This window comes from Vitis riparia, chromosome 7, assembly GCF_004353265.1.
Source record: "Vitis riparia cultivar Riparia Gloire de Montpellier isolate 1030 chromosome 7, EGFV_Vit.rip_1.0, whole genome shotgun sequence".
Taxonomy (NCBI): domain Eukaryota; kingdom Viridiplantae; phylum Streptophyta; class Magnoliopsida; order Vitales; family Vitaceae; genus Vitis; species Vitis riparia.
In genome coordinates this window covers 2,779,501-2,792,845 of record NC_048437.1, presented here as the reverse complement: position 1 = coordinate 2,792,845, position 13,345 = coordinate 2,779,501, and the positions used below count along the sequence as shown (strand labels likewise).

At 35.0% G+C, this 13,345-nt stretch overlaps 1 protein-coding gene and 1 long non-coding RNA gene across 2 annotated transcripts; both read right to left on the bottom strand.

Moving 5' to 3' along the window:
- Nucleotides 1-519: 519 nt before the first annotated feature.
- LOC117918967 (ribonucleoside-diphosphate reductase large subunit) lies at nt 520-6,054 on the bottom strand. The gene is made up of 17 exons (XM_034835965.1): nt 5,524-6,054; nt 5,044-5,105; nt 4,866-4,953; nt 4,234-4,497; nt 3,818-4,058; nt 3,650-3,726; nt 3,306-3,476; nt 3,116-3,208; nt 2,862-3,011; nt 2,705-2,791; nt 2,422-2,586; nt 2,209-2,328; nt 1,731-1,933; nt 1,492-1,641; nt 1,259-1,406; nt 1,070-1,153; nt 520-978 (listed from the first exon to the last, which is right to left on the bottom strand). Exons 1-17 carry the CDS (start codon nt 5,749-5,751, stop codon nt 883-885), a joined length of 2,427 nt encoding a protein of 808 aa, XP_034691856.1. The 5' UTR covers nt 5,752-6,054; the 3' UTR covers nt 520-882.
- Nucleotides 6,055-7,303: 1,249 nt separating this feature from the next.
- Nucleotides 7,304-9,620, bottom strand: LOC117919205. Its single transcript, XR_004652045.1, has 4 exons — nt 9,320-9,620; nt 9,119-9,206; nt 8,324-8,522; nt 7,304-8,226 (listed from the first exon to the last, which is right to left on the bottom strand). It is a non-coding gene; the product is annotated as an uncharacterized LOC117919205 (long non-coding RNA).
- Nucleotides 9,621-13,345: the final 3,725 nt, after the last annotated feature.

Here is a 13,345-nt window from a genome sequence, read left to right as displayed (position 1 = left end):
GATATACAGATGTATCATCACCAAAAACAAAACAAGATCATTATTGAATTGGTCCCCTTGTTGAATTTCACAAGTGACTTCTCACTACTACATGATTTTAGTGAATTTCACAATCACAACATTGACATGGGCTGCAGAGCTTCACCCAAAGAAAAATTTCCTTTTTTTCCCATGAAACAAACATATTTTTCTTTTTTTCCCTGAAAAGGATGTCCACTTTTTACCGAGTCTTCCTCATGAATACTTAGGGCCCCTCTGCTTGTTCAAGATTCATTGATGGTGGTATGTACATGGAATTTTAGCTAACAAACGCCCAAGACTTAGCTTTCTAACGAAGGCAAAGCAGCCTATGGGAAGCTACAGGGTCAACCCAATTGTCCAGTAGCAATAATGAGTTAAATCATCAGCGAACCACAAATTGATGGGCTAGAGAATGAGAGTTTATGGGCCTCGATGGTTACATTGAGTGAGGCATGGGCCATAGCCACTACTGACAAAATAATGGAGGAACTACGACCGAACTTTCAATTGACCATCTCGATATATGATGATATGTCGTTTTCTTTGAGTACAGAGGCCTGAAATTCATAATATAAAGCATTGAAATTGAGACAATTTCCATTTATATTTGCCATTGAGGATCCTACTTACCAACAAATACATATCCAGAAATACCAACACCATTTGTAAAGCTATACAGAAAGTTGAGGTTAATATAAACTTCCATCTGAATACTCAGATGTAAAACCCATATCTTAAAACATTTAAAAAAGCCATTTTTATGAGACTGGTGAATGGGCAAGCGGTTTTCGTCTCAGAGCATGCCGGAAAGGAATCCCAAGCAAAAGCAACCCAAGTGCCAATTACGTCGCATACAACTCTTTAACTTCCACAAGCCATGCATTCTTCACGATTTGTTAGGGAACATACCATTTGTGCCATTTTGGTATCATCATCATCTGCTGTCTTGGTCCTTTCCTGCATTGCCAACGAACAGAAGATTTTACATCTCAATAAAATACACAAGTTAACTGAGAGGGTAAAGACATAGCAATTAACCAGTAATCACCTGGAGAATAGAGGTGTCAACAGTAAATTTGATGGCATCAGCTGCAGCCCGTGACCGTAGATAGTACATTCCTGTTTTCAGGCCCTTTTGTGTCCATGAACAGGAAGAAACAACATAAGAAGATTAGTAAACCACTTTATGAACCATTACAGCTATGCATCATCAAGCATAAGTGAAAGAAGTTGATACCTTGGACCATGCATAAAAATGCAAGGACGTAAGTTTTCCAAAATTTGGTTGGTCCATGTGTATATTCAGGCTTTGACTCTGGTCTATGTAGCATCCACGGTCCACAGCCATATCAACCAATGTCTTTTGCTTGATCTCCCAAACAGTCCTGATTGCAAGAAATTGTCTTAGTACAGAAAGGAGTAGAAGATGTGGGTAAAAAGAAAGACAAGAAACGAATGATAAATACATACCTATAGATGACTTTCAAATCCTCAGGAATTTCAGACATTTTTAGAACCGAGCCATTCTCATAAATTATCTGGTTCTTAAGAGTAGGTGACCAAAGACCCATCTCAGTTAAGTCATGAAGAAGATGTTTGTTCACCACAACAAATTCACCACTGACAAAGATACAAGGAAAGAGGAGACTTAGATTGCAACAAAAGTACTAAATCTAAGAAAGTGAACAGGTTAGGGTAGCAAAACAAACCTTAGAACTCTCCTACTGTAGATATTGGAAGTATAGGGCTCAAAGCACTCATTGTTTCCAAGAATCTGGCTGGTTGAAGCAGTGGGCATAGGTGCTACAAGAAGTGAATTTCTTATTCCATTTTCTGATATCATTTTCCTAAGAGCATCCCAATCCCACCGACTTGAAGGAGTTACACCCCACATGTCAGGTTGAAGAATTCCCTACAAATACAATGGATATCTAAGCAGCTAGCACGTAGTAGTCTCGATTACAACATGGATAACTGCCAATCTTTTTGGGCATTTTTTAAAAGGAAAACCTCATGTCTTGTAGAATTAAATTTCAAAGATACATTAAGGGTAGAAATAGGATAGGCAGAAAGAAGATTGTTCCTAACCAAAACAAAAGGCACTGCAATAGAAGAACAGACATTCATATATAAGCAGTCACGGAGCTCCCATGCAGTAGCATAGAAGTTCCTATCAACACAACATACCTTACTCACTGGACATCCATCGTAAGTCTCATAGGGGCCTTCTCTCATAGCCAACTCACAAGAAGCCTTTAGAGCATGGTAGTATATGGTCTCAAATATGTCTTTGTTAAGCTGTTGAGCCTGCAGTCAATAGTCAAATTAATTATCACAGCTGAGTATCATTGGAATCCACAGGAGCACAATGAAGTATTTGCCCTGCAAAATTAGCTTTACCTCTGGCGAATCAAATGCCATGCCAAGCAAAATGAAGGTATCTGCAAGACCCTGAACTCCAAGACCAATGGGTCTATGACGCAAGTTTGACCTTTTTGCAGTCTCTACCGGGTAGTAGTTAACATCAATTATTTTGTTCAGATTTGATGTAACTATTGCAGTAACCTGTATCAAAAGAAAAAAAAAAAAAAAAACAGAGTTACATGCTGATTTTTTAGATGCTAATAAAACAAATGAACAAACAAAAGCAGAAACACATGTGCTAAGGTAAAAGATATCAGACCTCTGCTAGTTTGTCAAAATCAAAAAATCGATTCTTAGAACCTCTGCTCCCAACAAGCTTTGAAGGATTTGATTCCATTGGAACCCCCTAACCAAATAGAAAATTACAAATCAGAACAAAGTAATTTTGACACACACATGTCAATCATATGACACACCTTTTCTCTAACATATCGCGGTAGAGCAATTGATGCCAAATTGCATACAGCAGTTTCATCAGCACTGGTGTACTCGATGATCTCAGTACATAAGTTTGAAGATTTAATGGTACCCAGATTCTGTTGATTACTTTTTTTATTGCAAGAATCCTATAAGAAGGGAAAGAGAAAGAGAGAACAAAATTAAAACATAAACCACCAAATAAAAAGAATCATGGGAGCAGAAATGATTTTGCATAGAATTTATAAACCACCTTAAACAACATATAGGGGGTTCCAGTTTCTATCTGGGATTTCAAAACTTCAAACCAGAGATTCTGTGCCTGGACAACTTTCTTTGCCTTGCCCTAAGAGAAAAAAAAGAGTGAAATTAGAAGTTAATTTTGACAAAACACAAATAGAAATCACATTTCAAAGAAACACAAACAAAATCAGAATGATTACCTCCCTTTCATACTGGGTGTACAGATCCACAAATTCTTGACCCCAACAATCAGCCAAACCTGGAGCTTCACTAGGGCAAAACAGGGACCAATGCCCATTACTCTGAACTCTTTCCATAAAGAGATCAGGTACCCAAAGAGCATAAAATAGATCTCGAGCCCTATGCTCCTCCTGCAAAAAAAAAAAAAAAAACAACAGATATTATGGTTATTTGTAGTTCAACACCTGCACATGGTGAAGAAAGCAGATACAATAGAACAAGTGAAGATATTTAAAAACTAAAATAACAGAGAATTTCATAAATCAAGGTCATATGACAATGATCTGAGCCAATCCAGCCATACCTTTCCATGGTTTTTCCTAAGATCTAGAAACTCAAATATGTCAGCATGCCATGGCTCCAAGTACACAGCAAAAGCACCTGTATGCAGAGATTATCACGTTTACACAAGGCACAATCAAATTTTTTAACATTACCCTTAGCAAAATAAAGCAAGGTTTAATGATTGTACCCTTCCTCTTGCCTCCTCCTTGATCAACATAACGGGCAGTGTCATTGAACACCCGTAGCATAGGAACAATGCCATTGGATGTCCCATTTGTTCCACGAATATAACTTCCTGTGGCACGAATGTTATGAACAGAAACACCAATTCCTCCAGCAGACTTGCTGATAACAGCACACTCCTTTAGAGTGTCATATATTCCTTCAATACTATCATCTTTCATGCAAATAAGGAAGCAGCTACTCAGCTGTCAGCACATAACAGAACACAGAAATTAGCACAGACCAATGTACATTGTTCAAGCAAAGGATCCTAACAGCATATTCCACAATCAACTAATAAAAGTAATAAATAAAAACATAAGAAAGAGAGGAAAATGGACAAGTTATATAAAATCTAGTTCATGTGCGTGTGAAACATACTTGGGGCCTTGGTGTTCCTGCATTGAAAAGAGTGGGCGAAGCATGAGTGAACCAACGCTGAGACATTAAATGGTATGTTTTGATAGCAGAATCAATGTCATCCTTGTGAATTCCAACAGAAACTCTCATCAACATGTGCTGAGGCCTTTCTACAACCTTCCCTTGAATCTTCAGGAGGTAGGACCTCTCAAGGGTTTTGAAACCAAAGTAATCATAGTCAAAGTCCCGGTCATAAATGATTTCACTGTCCAAACGAGCAGCATTCTGAAGAAAGAAGAAATAAACAAATAGAATTGTTGAGATTTGTGTCAAGGACAAGCAATTCTATATTTCCACGTCAAGATCCAGACATGTACACCACCAGACAAATGCCAGGCCTTGTCAAACATAAAACATGAGTAACAAACTTCACCAAAGAAGTCATAAACCAAAACTCATGTAACATGACCACTAAAATCCTAAAATTTTCCAACTGCTAACATGCTTTGGCAAGGACGGTATAATAAACAATATAACATAATCATTTTCTCACAAACAACGTTTTCTCTAACTACGTAGAAGAGTACAAAACTAGAATTCCCATTTTAGTTGAATTTTGATAAAGAAATTTATCAAATGACAAGTTGGAATACCTTCATGATTATTTCATAAACATCAGGCGCAATCAGAGGAGCCTTCAGCCCAGATCTCTCATTAAAATGATTGTACATCTCTTTGATCCTACAATGACAAAGTAGATTTCAGCCATTTTCCCAAATCAAAAAATAGAAAAAAGAAACGCAAGATTAATGGAAATTTTGAAGCACCTACGTCTCTGAAAATGATTTCTTTGTGTTCTTATGCAGATTTGAAACAACGATCCTTGCAGCCAACTGTACATATCAAATGGTCACATAAATCATTAAAATAGAAACAAACCCTTGTATCTTCAATTGTGAATCCCATGAAAACCATACAAAGGACGGTCAAGTATACTTTGAAACATAGATACAAAATAAACCAAACCAAGATCCAGAGATTTCTAAAAATTAATCTCAAAATCAACTAAACCGGGAATCAAACACTAGAAATAAAAATAAAAAATAAAAGCCAAAGGGCCAAAATTTGTAATTGCTAATCATAACAAGAACCAAAAACTTTTGACACAAAATCAGACTAAGCCCGTGACCAAAAGCCCAAGAAAATGAGGAAAACAGAACCAAGTTTCAAAAATGACCACCCATAATCAATTAACCTATGTATTTAAGACAAAATGGAGAAAAAGAAAGAAATAAAAAGAGAAAAACCAACCGAGGCATAATCGGGGTGATTGGCAGTCATAGCAGCGGCGGTTTCAGCGGCCAATTCATCAAGCTGGCTGGTAGTGACGCCCTTGTAGACCCCAGCGCACACCTTCTGAGACACAAGCACGGGATCGCAGTGATCTATACTCAACCCATAACTCAACTTCTTTAACCGGGCCGTGATCTTGTCGAAATGCACCGACTCCTGACGCCCATCTCTCTTCACCACATACATTTTTCTCGAACTATTTCTTACTCAGGAATTCCGTCGAACAGGTTCCTTGCACACCCACTACCAGCACACCCCCATATCTATATATATATATATATATATAAAGAGCCTCCACAAGAAGTGTGCGAGAGAAGATAGAGAGTTTGAAATTTGTAATTAGGGTTTCCCTCTACATGGGTTGGTGGGGATTTTGAAGTTTTCCCGCTAGAAAGTGAGGGCCTTTTTGGAGCGAATGGCGCGGATGGGCGCTGGGCAGTGCGGTGTTGAAGGCGTAGGGTCCACTTGTTGCTCCTTTTCTTCTTGTTTCTTTTTCTTTTTCCTTCTGTTAATTACAAATTTATGCTAATGCCAACATTTGAGACCATGCCTTGCCGCTCTTTTTCCTTTGGCGCGGGTTTTGTGTTCATTGGTGGAGGACCACTTCGAGAATTAGGATTTTTTTTTTTTTTTTTCTTCTTCTGTCACATTTTTCTTATCTTATTCTTTTATAAAATATCTCATATCTTAGGCTATAAATATCTCATATCTTAGGCTAGACTAAGATGATGATTGTTTTTTTTATTTTTTACTCAAAATAATTTGTTTTCAGAATTTAGATTATTTATTTTTCTATATTTTTCATGACTTATTATAATTTTTTTACTAAATAAAAAAAAATCAAAATATACAACTTTTTTTATACAGAAAGAATAATATATTGATTTTTTATTTTTTAATACTTAATAAAAATAAAATACTATAAAAATAAACAACTTAATATTTAATACTATTAAACATTAAGGTTCTATTTAGAATTAAGTAAAAAAACAAATACCACCTAAACCTAAATCCTCGAGCAAAAATATGAATAAATGTCATTCGGGTAATCAAATTAAGGTGTAAATAAATTATATGGGTAATTAATTTCTCTTAAACCTTATAAAATTTTATGTAAACACTTCTATATATTTATTTTATTTACAAAATTTATTTTTAAAAATATTACAATAAATATTTTTAGCAATATTCAAAAAATCAATTTATATACAAAATATATTTATAAAGATATTCATAAATAAAATTTGAAATCAAATATTTACACTAAATCATAAAAGTGTCAATAAAATCCATCCGTACTGAGAAATAAAACGTAAATAAAATATAATAATACTATTTTAATGATAGAAATATTTTTATAATAATATGACAATTTTTAATTGTCATTTTTTATTATGGTAGAAGAAGTAACTTCTTTTCATTTTGCATGATCCAAAAGACTTTAAAATTTGATAAAGAAATCATTATCGAATTCGTCCACTTGTCGCTCTAGGCATGCTCCAATCACCCAACTCACTTCTATTTTATTTTAGTGGGAGCATTGGCATGGGCAGCACAGCTTCACCCATCAAGAAAAATACTCGTGATTTTCCCGTCTTTTTTTTCCCATGAAACAAACAGATTTTTTTTTTTTCCCTGAAAAGAACATCCACTTTTACAGTGTCTTCCTTGTTATCTAACAAATGCCTAAAACTCAGCTTTCTAATTAAGGCGAAGCAGCGCAACCCAATTGGCCAGCAACAAAATTGAGTTAAACAAAAAATTGATGGGCTAGAGAAAGAGTAGGTTTATGGGCGTAAATGCTTACATTCAGTGAGGTTTAGGCCATAGTCACTATTGACAAAATCACTGTGAGGAACTACAACTGAATTTTCAATTGACCATCACAGATTAGCTTTCAATTCGATCTGTTTCTGGGTCATGTCCATTGCTTTATGAACACAGAAAGGAGTAAAAAATGCAGGGAAAAAGGAAGACAAGAAACAAATGATAAATACACACTTATAGATAACTTTCAATTCCTCAGGAATTTCAGAAATTTTTAGAACAGAGCCATCCTCATAAATTATCTTGTTCTCCAGAGTAGGAGACCACATACCCATCTCAGTTAAGTCATGAATGAGATGTTTGTTTGCCACAACAAATTCACCACAGATAAAGACTATTGTAAGTATAGAGCTCAGAGACTCATTGTTTCCAAGAATTTGGCTTGGTTAAAGCAGTGGGAATAGGTTGGAGAATTCTCTGCTAATCCAATAGATATCTAAGCAGCCAGCTAGTAGTCTCAATTATAACATGGATGACTGCAAAACTTTTTGGCTTTTTTAGAAGGGAAAACTTTATATCCTGCTGTAGTAAAAATAAATCTAAGGATAACCATATCCTTGAAGATACATCATGGGGATGGAAGAAATGGGACCAGCTGAAAGAAGATAGTTCATACCTAAAACAAAAGGCAGTGCAACATATGAACAGAACACTCATATATAAGCAGTCACTGAGCTCCCGTGCAGTTGCATAGAAGTTCTTATCAACACATCATACCTTACTCACTGGACATCCATCATAAATCTCACTGGGGCCTTCTTTCACAGCCAACCCACCAGAATCCTTTAGAGCATGGTGGCATATTTCAAATATGTCTTTGTTAAGCTGTTGGGCCTGCGGTCAATAGTCAAGTTAATTATCACAACCGAGTATTATTATTGGAATCCACAGGAGTACAGTGAAGAATTTGCCGTGCCAAAATTAGCTTAACCTCTGGCGAATCAAATGCCATGCCATGCAAAATGAAGGTATCTGCAAGACCCTGATCTCCAATCCCAAAGGGTCTATGACATAAGTTTGACCTTTTTGCAGTCTCTACCATGGTAGTTGATGTCCTCAAGTGTTTTGAAACCAAAGTAATCATAGTCAACATCCCAGTCATAGATGATTTCACTATCCAAACGAGCATTCTAAAGAAAGAAGAACCAAAACAAATAGAATGTTGAGATTTGTGTCAAGGGCAAAGATCTCAGAGAAAGTGTCAATACAACACCAAGAAACTATTTTCTTCAAAAACTATGGGTGAAAAAGAGCATAAATGTGTTTGTCATTTCTGTTAAGGCTTTCAAGATTTTTGTGTAATGTTATTGAGATTTCACTCAACGTTCTGGGATTGGAACCACGAGCCCCAATTCGAGTTCCACCATTTGGTTGCTTTATGCTGACAGATTTGAAATCAACCCTAAACTTTACAGTAGCCAAACAGGAAAACAATTCCACACCACCAGACAAATGCCAGGCCTTGTCAAAGTTAAAACATGTGTTCACCAAAGAAGTCATAAACCAAAACCCATGTTCCATGACCACTAAATACCTAAAAGTTTTCCTACTACTAACATGTTTTGGCAAGGTCAAATTGATTATAAACAGTATGTTAAACAATATAACATAATTATATTCCTGCAAACAACATTTTCTCTAACTAACTAGAAGCATACAAAACTAGAACTCCCATTTGCTTTGTATTTTGATAAAGAAATTTATCAAAGGAAAAGTTGTGGAATACCTTCATGATTATTTCATAAACATCAGCTGCAATCCAAGGAGGCTTCAGCCCAGATCTCTCATTAAAATGATTGTGCATATCTTTGATTCTACAATGACAAAGCAGATCTCAACCAATTTCCCAAATCAAAAGTTACTTAAAAAAAAAAAAAAAAAAAAAAAAAAAGAAACCCAAGATTGATGGAAATTTAGAAGCACTTACGTCTCTGAAAATGATTTCTTTGTGTTCTTATGCAGATTTGAAACAACAATCCTTTCAGCCAACTGTACAAAACAAATGTTCAAACAAATCATAAAGTGAAACAAACCCTGTTATCTTCAATTATCAATCCCATGAAAACTGCAGAAATGACAGTAAAGTATCGTTGAAACATACATACAAGGAAAAAAAAGGAACTGTAATCCGGGCAAAAAAATAAAAATAAAAAAATCTAACAGAATTGGGGTGATTGGCGGTAAAAGCAGTGGCCAATTCATCAAGCTGGCTGGTGGTGACATCCTCGTAGACTTCAGTCATAACGACCTACTCTCAACCGTGTAGATATTATCAATTTGGTTCAAAAGTTCTGACAACTTTAAAACGTGTTTATAGGATTAAAAAGAGTACATACTTATATAGTTTCAGAAACTTTCTCCCTATCCAATATCCAATATACCAATATAAGATGTCACAAACACTCCATGTAAACTCAATGTCATGATCGTGTGTCATAGGATTTTTCATTTTTAGGTCAAACAGGCGAACATCCTAAAAAACAAAACACACTTCTACACATTGTGTGCACAAGATTGTCGGTAGACAAATACCCCTAAAAAGTCAAACAAACCTCTACCAGGTCGGGGATGGCCCTGATACGTAATGAACTGCTCCCAATTAAGTAGATATTATATACTGTGAGTCAAAGCCCTCGCAACTTTTAAAATGCATATACAAGATTAAGAGTTTATATTTATATAAAATGTTAGAAACTTTCCCTCTCCAACAACATATGGGATGTCACACCAGCGCACACCCGAGCCACAAGCACCAAATCGCAGTGATCAATATACAACCCATAACTCAGATTCTTCAACCGGACCGTGATCTTGTCGAAAAGCACCACTCCTGACGCCATCTCTCTTCACCACCACATACATTTTTCTTGAACTATTTCTCACTCAGGACCTCCGTCGAACCGGCTCGGCTTACACCACCCATATATATATATATATATATATATATATGGAAAGAGTCTGAATCTGAAATTTGGATTTCCCTTTGCATGGGTAGAGGGAATTTTTGAAGTTTCCCGCTATAAAGTGAGATTTTATCTGGAGCCAAATGGCGCGGAAGGTGGGTGTGGTGATCTGTGGTGTCGCATGAGAAGATGGGAATCATGGGATATTCAGTCTCATTTTTAAAATTTTGTGAATTTATTTTAAAATAATTCTTAAGAGAGAAAAAATAGGCAAAAACATTTTTTTTTAGAATTTTTTTTTTAACTTATTATGAAAATATGGTGTACTTTTTATAACATTTTTTTTTCTTATTTTGCAAGGGTGGCTTTAAATAATAATTATACAAACAAAAAAAATTATTGAAGATAAAACATTATATATATAAATTATTTTTAAGAAATATTTGAAAATATACAAAATATTTTGAAAACATTCGAATTCAAAAGGACTTTTGTTTCCTAAAATTGTCTTTTTAAAAACTGTTGTCTAAAATTTAATGTAAGAAAATCATTAATTTTTTGTGTTATGTCATATTTTAATTTTTTATTTTATTTTATTGAGGTGGTTTTAAATAATAATTATACAAATAAAAATAATAATGCAAATAAAAACATTGCATATATAAATTATTTTTAAAAATATTTGAAAATATACAAAATATTTTGAAAACATTCCAATTCCAAAGGACTTTTGTTTCCTAAAATTGTATTTTTTAAAACCGTTTTCTAAAATGTAATGTAAGAAAATCATCAATTTCCTTTTGTTATAACATATTTTGTTTTTTTTTTCTTATTTTATAGGGGTGGTTTTAAATAATAACCATACAAGTGAACAAATAATTATAAAAAGTTACCTATAAAAAGTTATTTTTAAAAAAATATTTAAAAGTATACAAAATATTTCGAAAACACAAAGTCATAAATTTTGGTGGTTTTAAATAATAACCATACAAGTGAACAAATAATTATAAAAAGTTACCTATAAAAAGTTATTTTTAAAAAAATATTTAAAAGTATACAAAATATTTCGAAAACACAAAGTCATAAATTTTGGTGGTTTTAAATAATAACTATACAAATAGAAAATAATAAAAATAAAAATATTACATATAAAAAGTTATTTTAAAATAATATTTAATAGTATACAAAATATTTCGAAAACACAAAGTCATAAATTTTTGTGGTTTTAAATAATAACTATACAAATAGAAAATAATAAAAATAAAAATATTACATATAAAAAGTTATTTTAAAAGAATATTTAAAAGTATACAAAATATTTCGAAAACACAAAGTCATAAATTTTGTGGTTTTAAATAATAATTATACAGATAAATAATAATAAAAATAAAAATATTACATATAAAAAGTTATTTTTGATAACCAAACAGATTCTAACCTAACCTCCTTTCCCACGGTTGTAACTGAACAACCATGTAACAACTCCCAAACCAACTCACCCAACCACCTCACCTAGCTTATAAATACCCACACCGATGTACTCTGAATACAATGAGACAATTCTTCTTCTTCTTACTTTGTATTTTCTGATCTGTGTAACAACTTCTATCATGGTATCAGAGCAAGCTTTGTTTTCTTGATTTTTTTTTTCTTTCAAGATGTCATCATCTACTCACTCTTCTGATCTTCATTTACCTTCTTCTTCAACCTCCAGCCCCGTTTCTTTATCCCTCAACCATGCCCTCCCAATCAAACTTGACCGTAACAACTACATTCTCTGGAAAACCCAGATGGAAAATGTAGTTTACGCTAATGGCTTTGAAGAATATATCGACGGCACCAAGCCATGCCTGCCTCAAGAGCTCCATACTGGCGAACTCAATCCTGATTTTGTGCAATGGAGACGTTTCGATCGCATGGTTCTTAGCTGGTTGTATTCCACGTTAACACCAGATATTATGGGTCAAGTCGTTGGGTTTCAGACCTCCCATAATGCTTGGATGGCTTTACACAAAATCTTTTCTGCCTCATCCAAGGCTCGTATTCTACAACTTCGTCTTGAGTTTCAGACAGCAAATAAAGGGGTTGATCCTATGCTAGAATACATTCTCAAGATCAAGACTATTTCTGATAATCTTAGAGGACTGGGTTCTGAATACAACTCTATTGTGGCCTCCTTAACAGCCCGTGAAAACGATCTTTCTCTCCACTCCGTCCATAGCATTCTGCTTACCCATGAGCAACGCTTAAACCATCAGCATACCTCATCTGTAGACCTGCCATTTGCGGCTGCCCACATAGCTACTACCCCTTCCACCCAACATCCCAAACCTCATCACCCCAGATTCCAATCTCCTTAACCCCGATTCCAATCCCATTACTCAGGAAATCACCAACATGTCCCATTTTCTCATACTAGACCCCATAACAGACCTGCTAACAGATCTTCCTCATCTGCTCCTCATAGACCTCCTTACCTCCCTACTCGCCCTCAATGCCAATTGTGTGGTAAATTTGGACATACCGTTGTAAAGTGTTATCACCGTTTTGACATCACCTATCAATGAACCAATGGTGTATCTTCTTCACAAGACTCTTCTCCATTACAAGCCATGCTTGCTACAGCACCAGATCATCAAGATTCTTGGTTCTTTGACACTGGAGCTACCCACCATCTCAATCATTATGCTCAAACTCTCTCTCATGTTCAATCGTACTCGGGTGCTGATTAGGTCACCATTGGTGATGGTCATTCATTACCCATCCTAAACACAGGTAACAAATCATTTTTCTTTCATTCCAAGGTCTTTTGCTTAAATCAAGTTCTTCATGTTCCTCAACTCTCCACTAACCTCATCAGTGTTTCCAAATTTTGCACTGATAATGCTGTCTTTTTTGAGTTTCATTCAACCCATTTCTTTGTCAAAAATCAGGTCACCAAGCAGACACTTCTCAATGGATGGCTTAGGGATGGTCTGTATGAGTTTCCTTCTTCATCATCTACTCATGTTTTTGTGTCTACAAGCTCCGTTCCTCCTCTCACTCTTGGT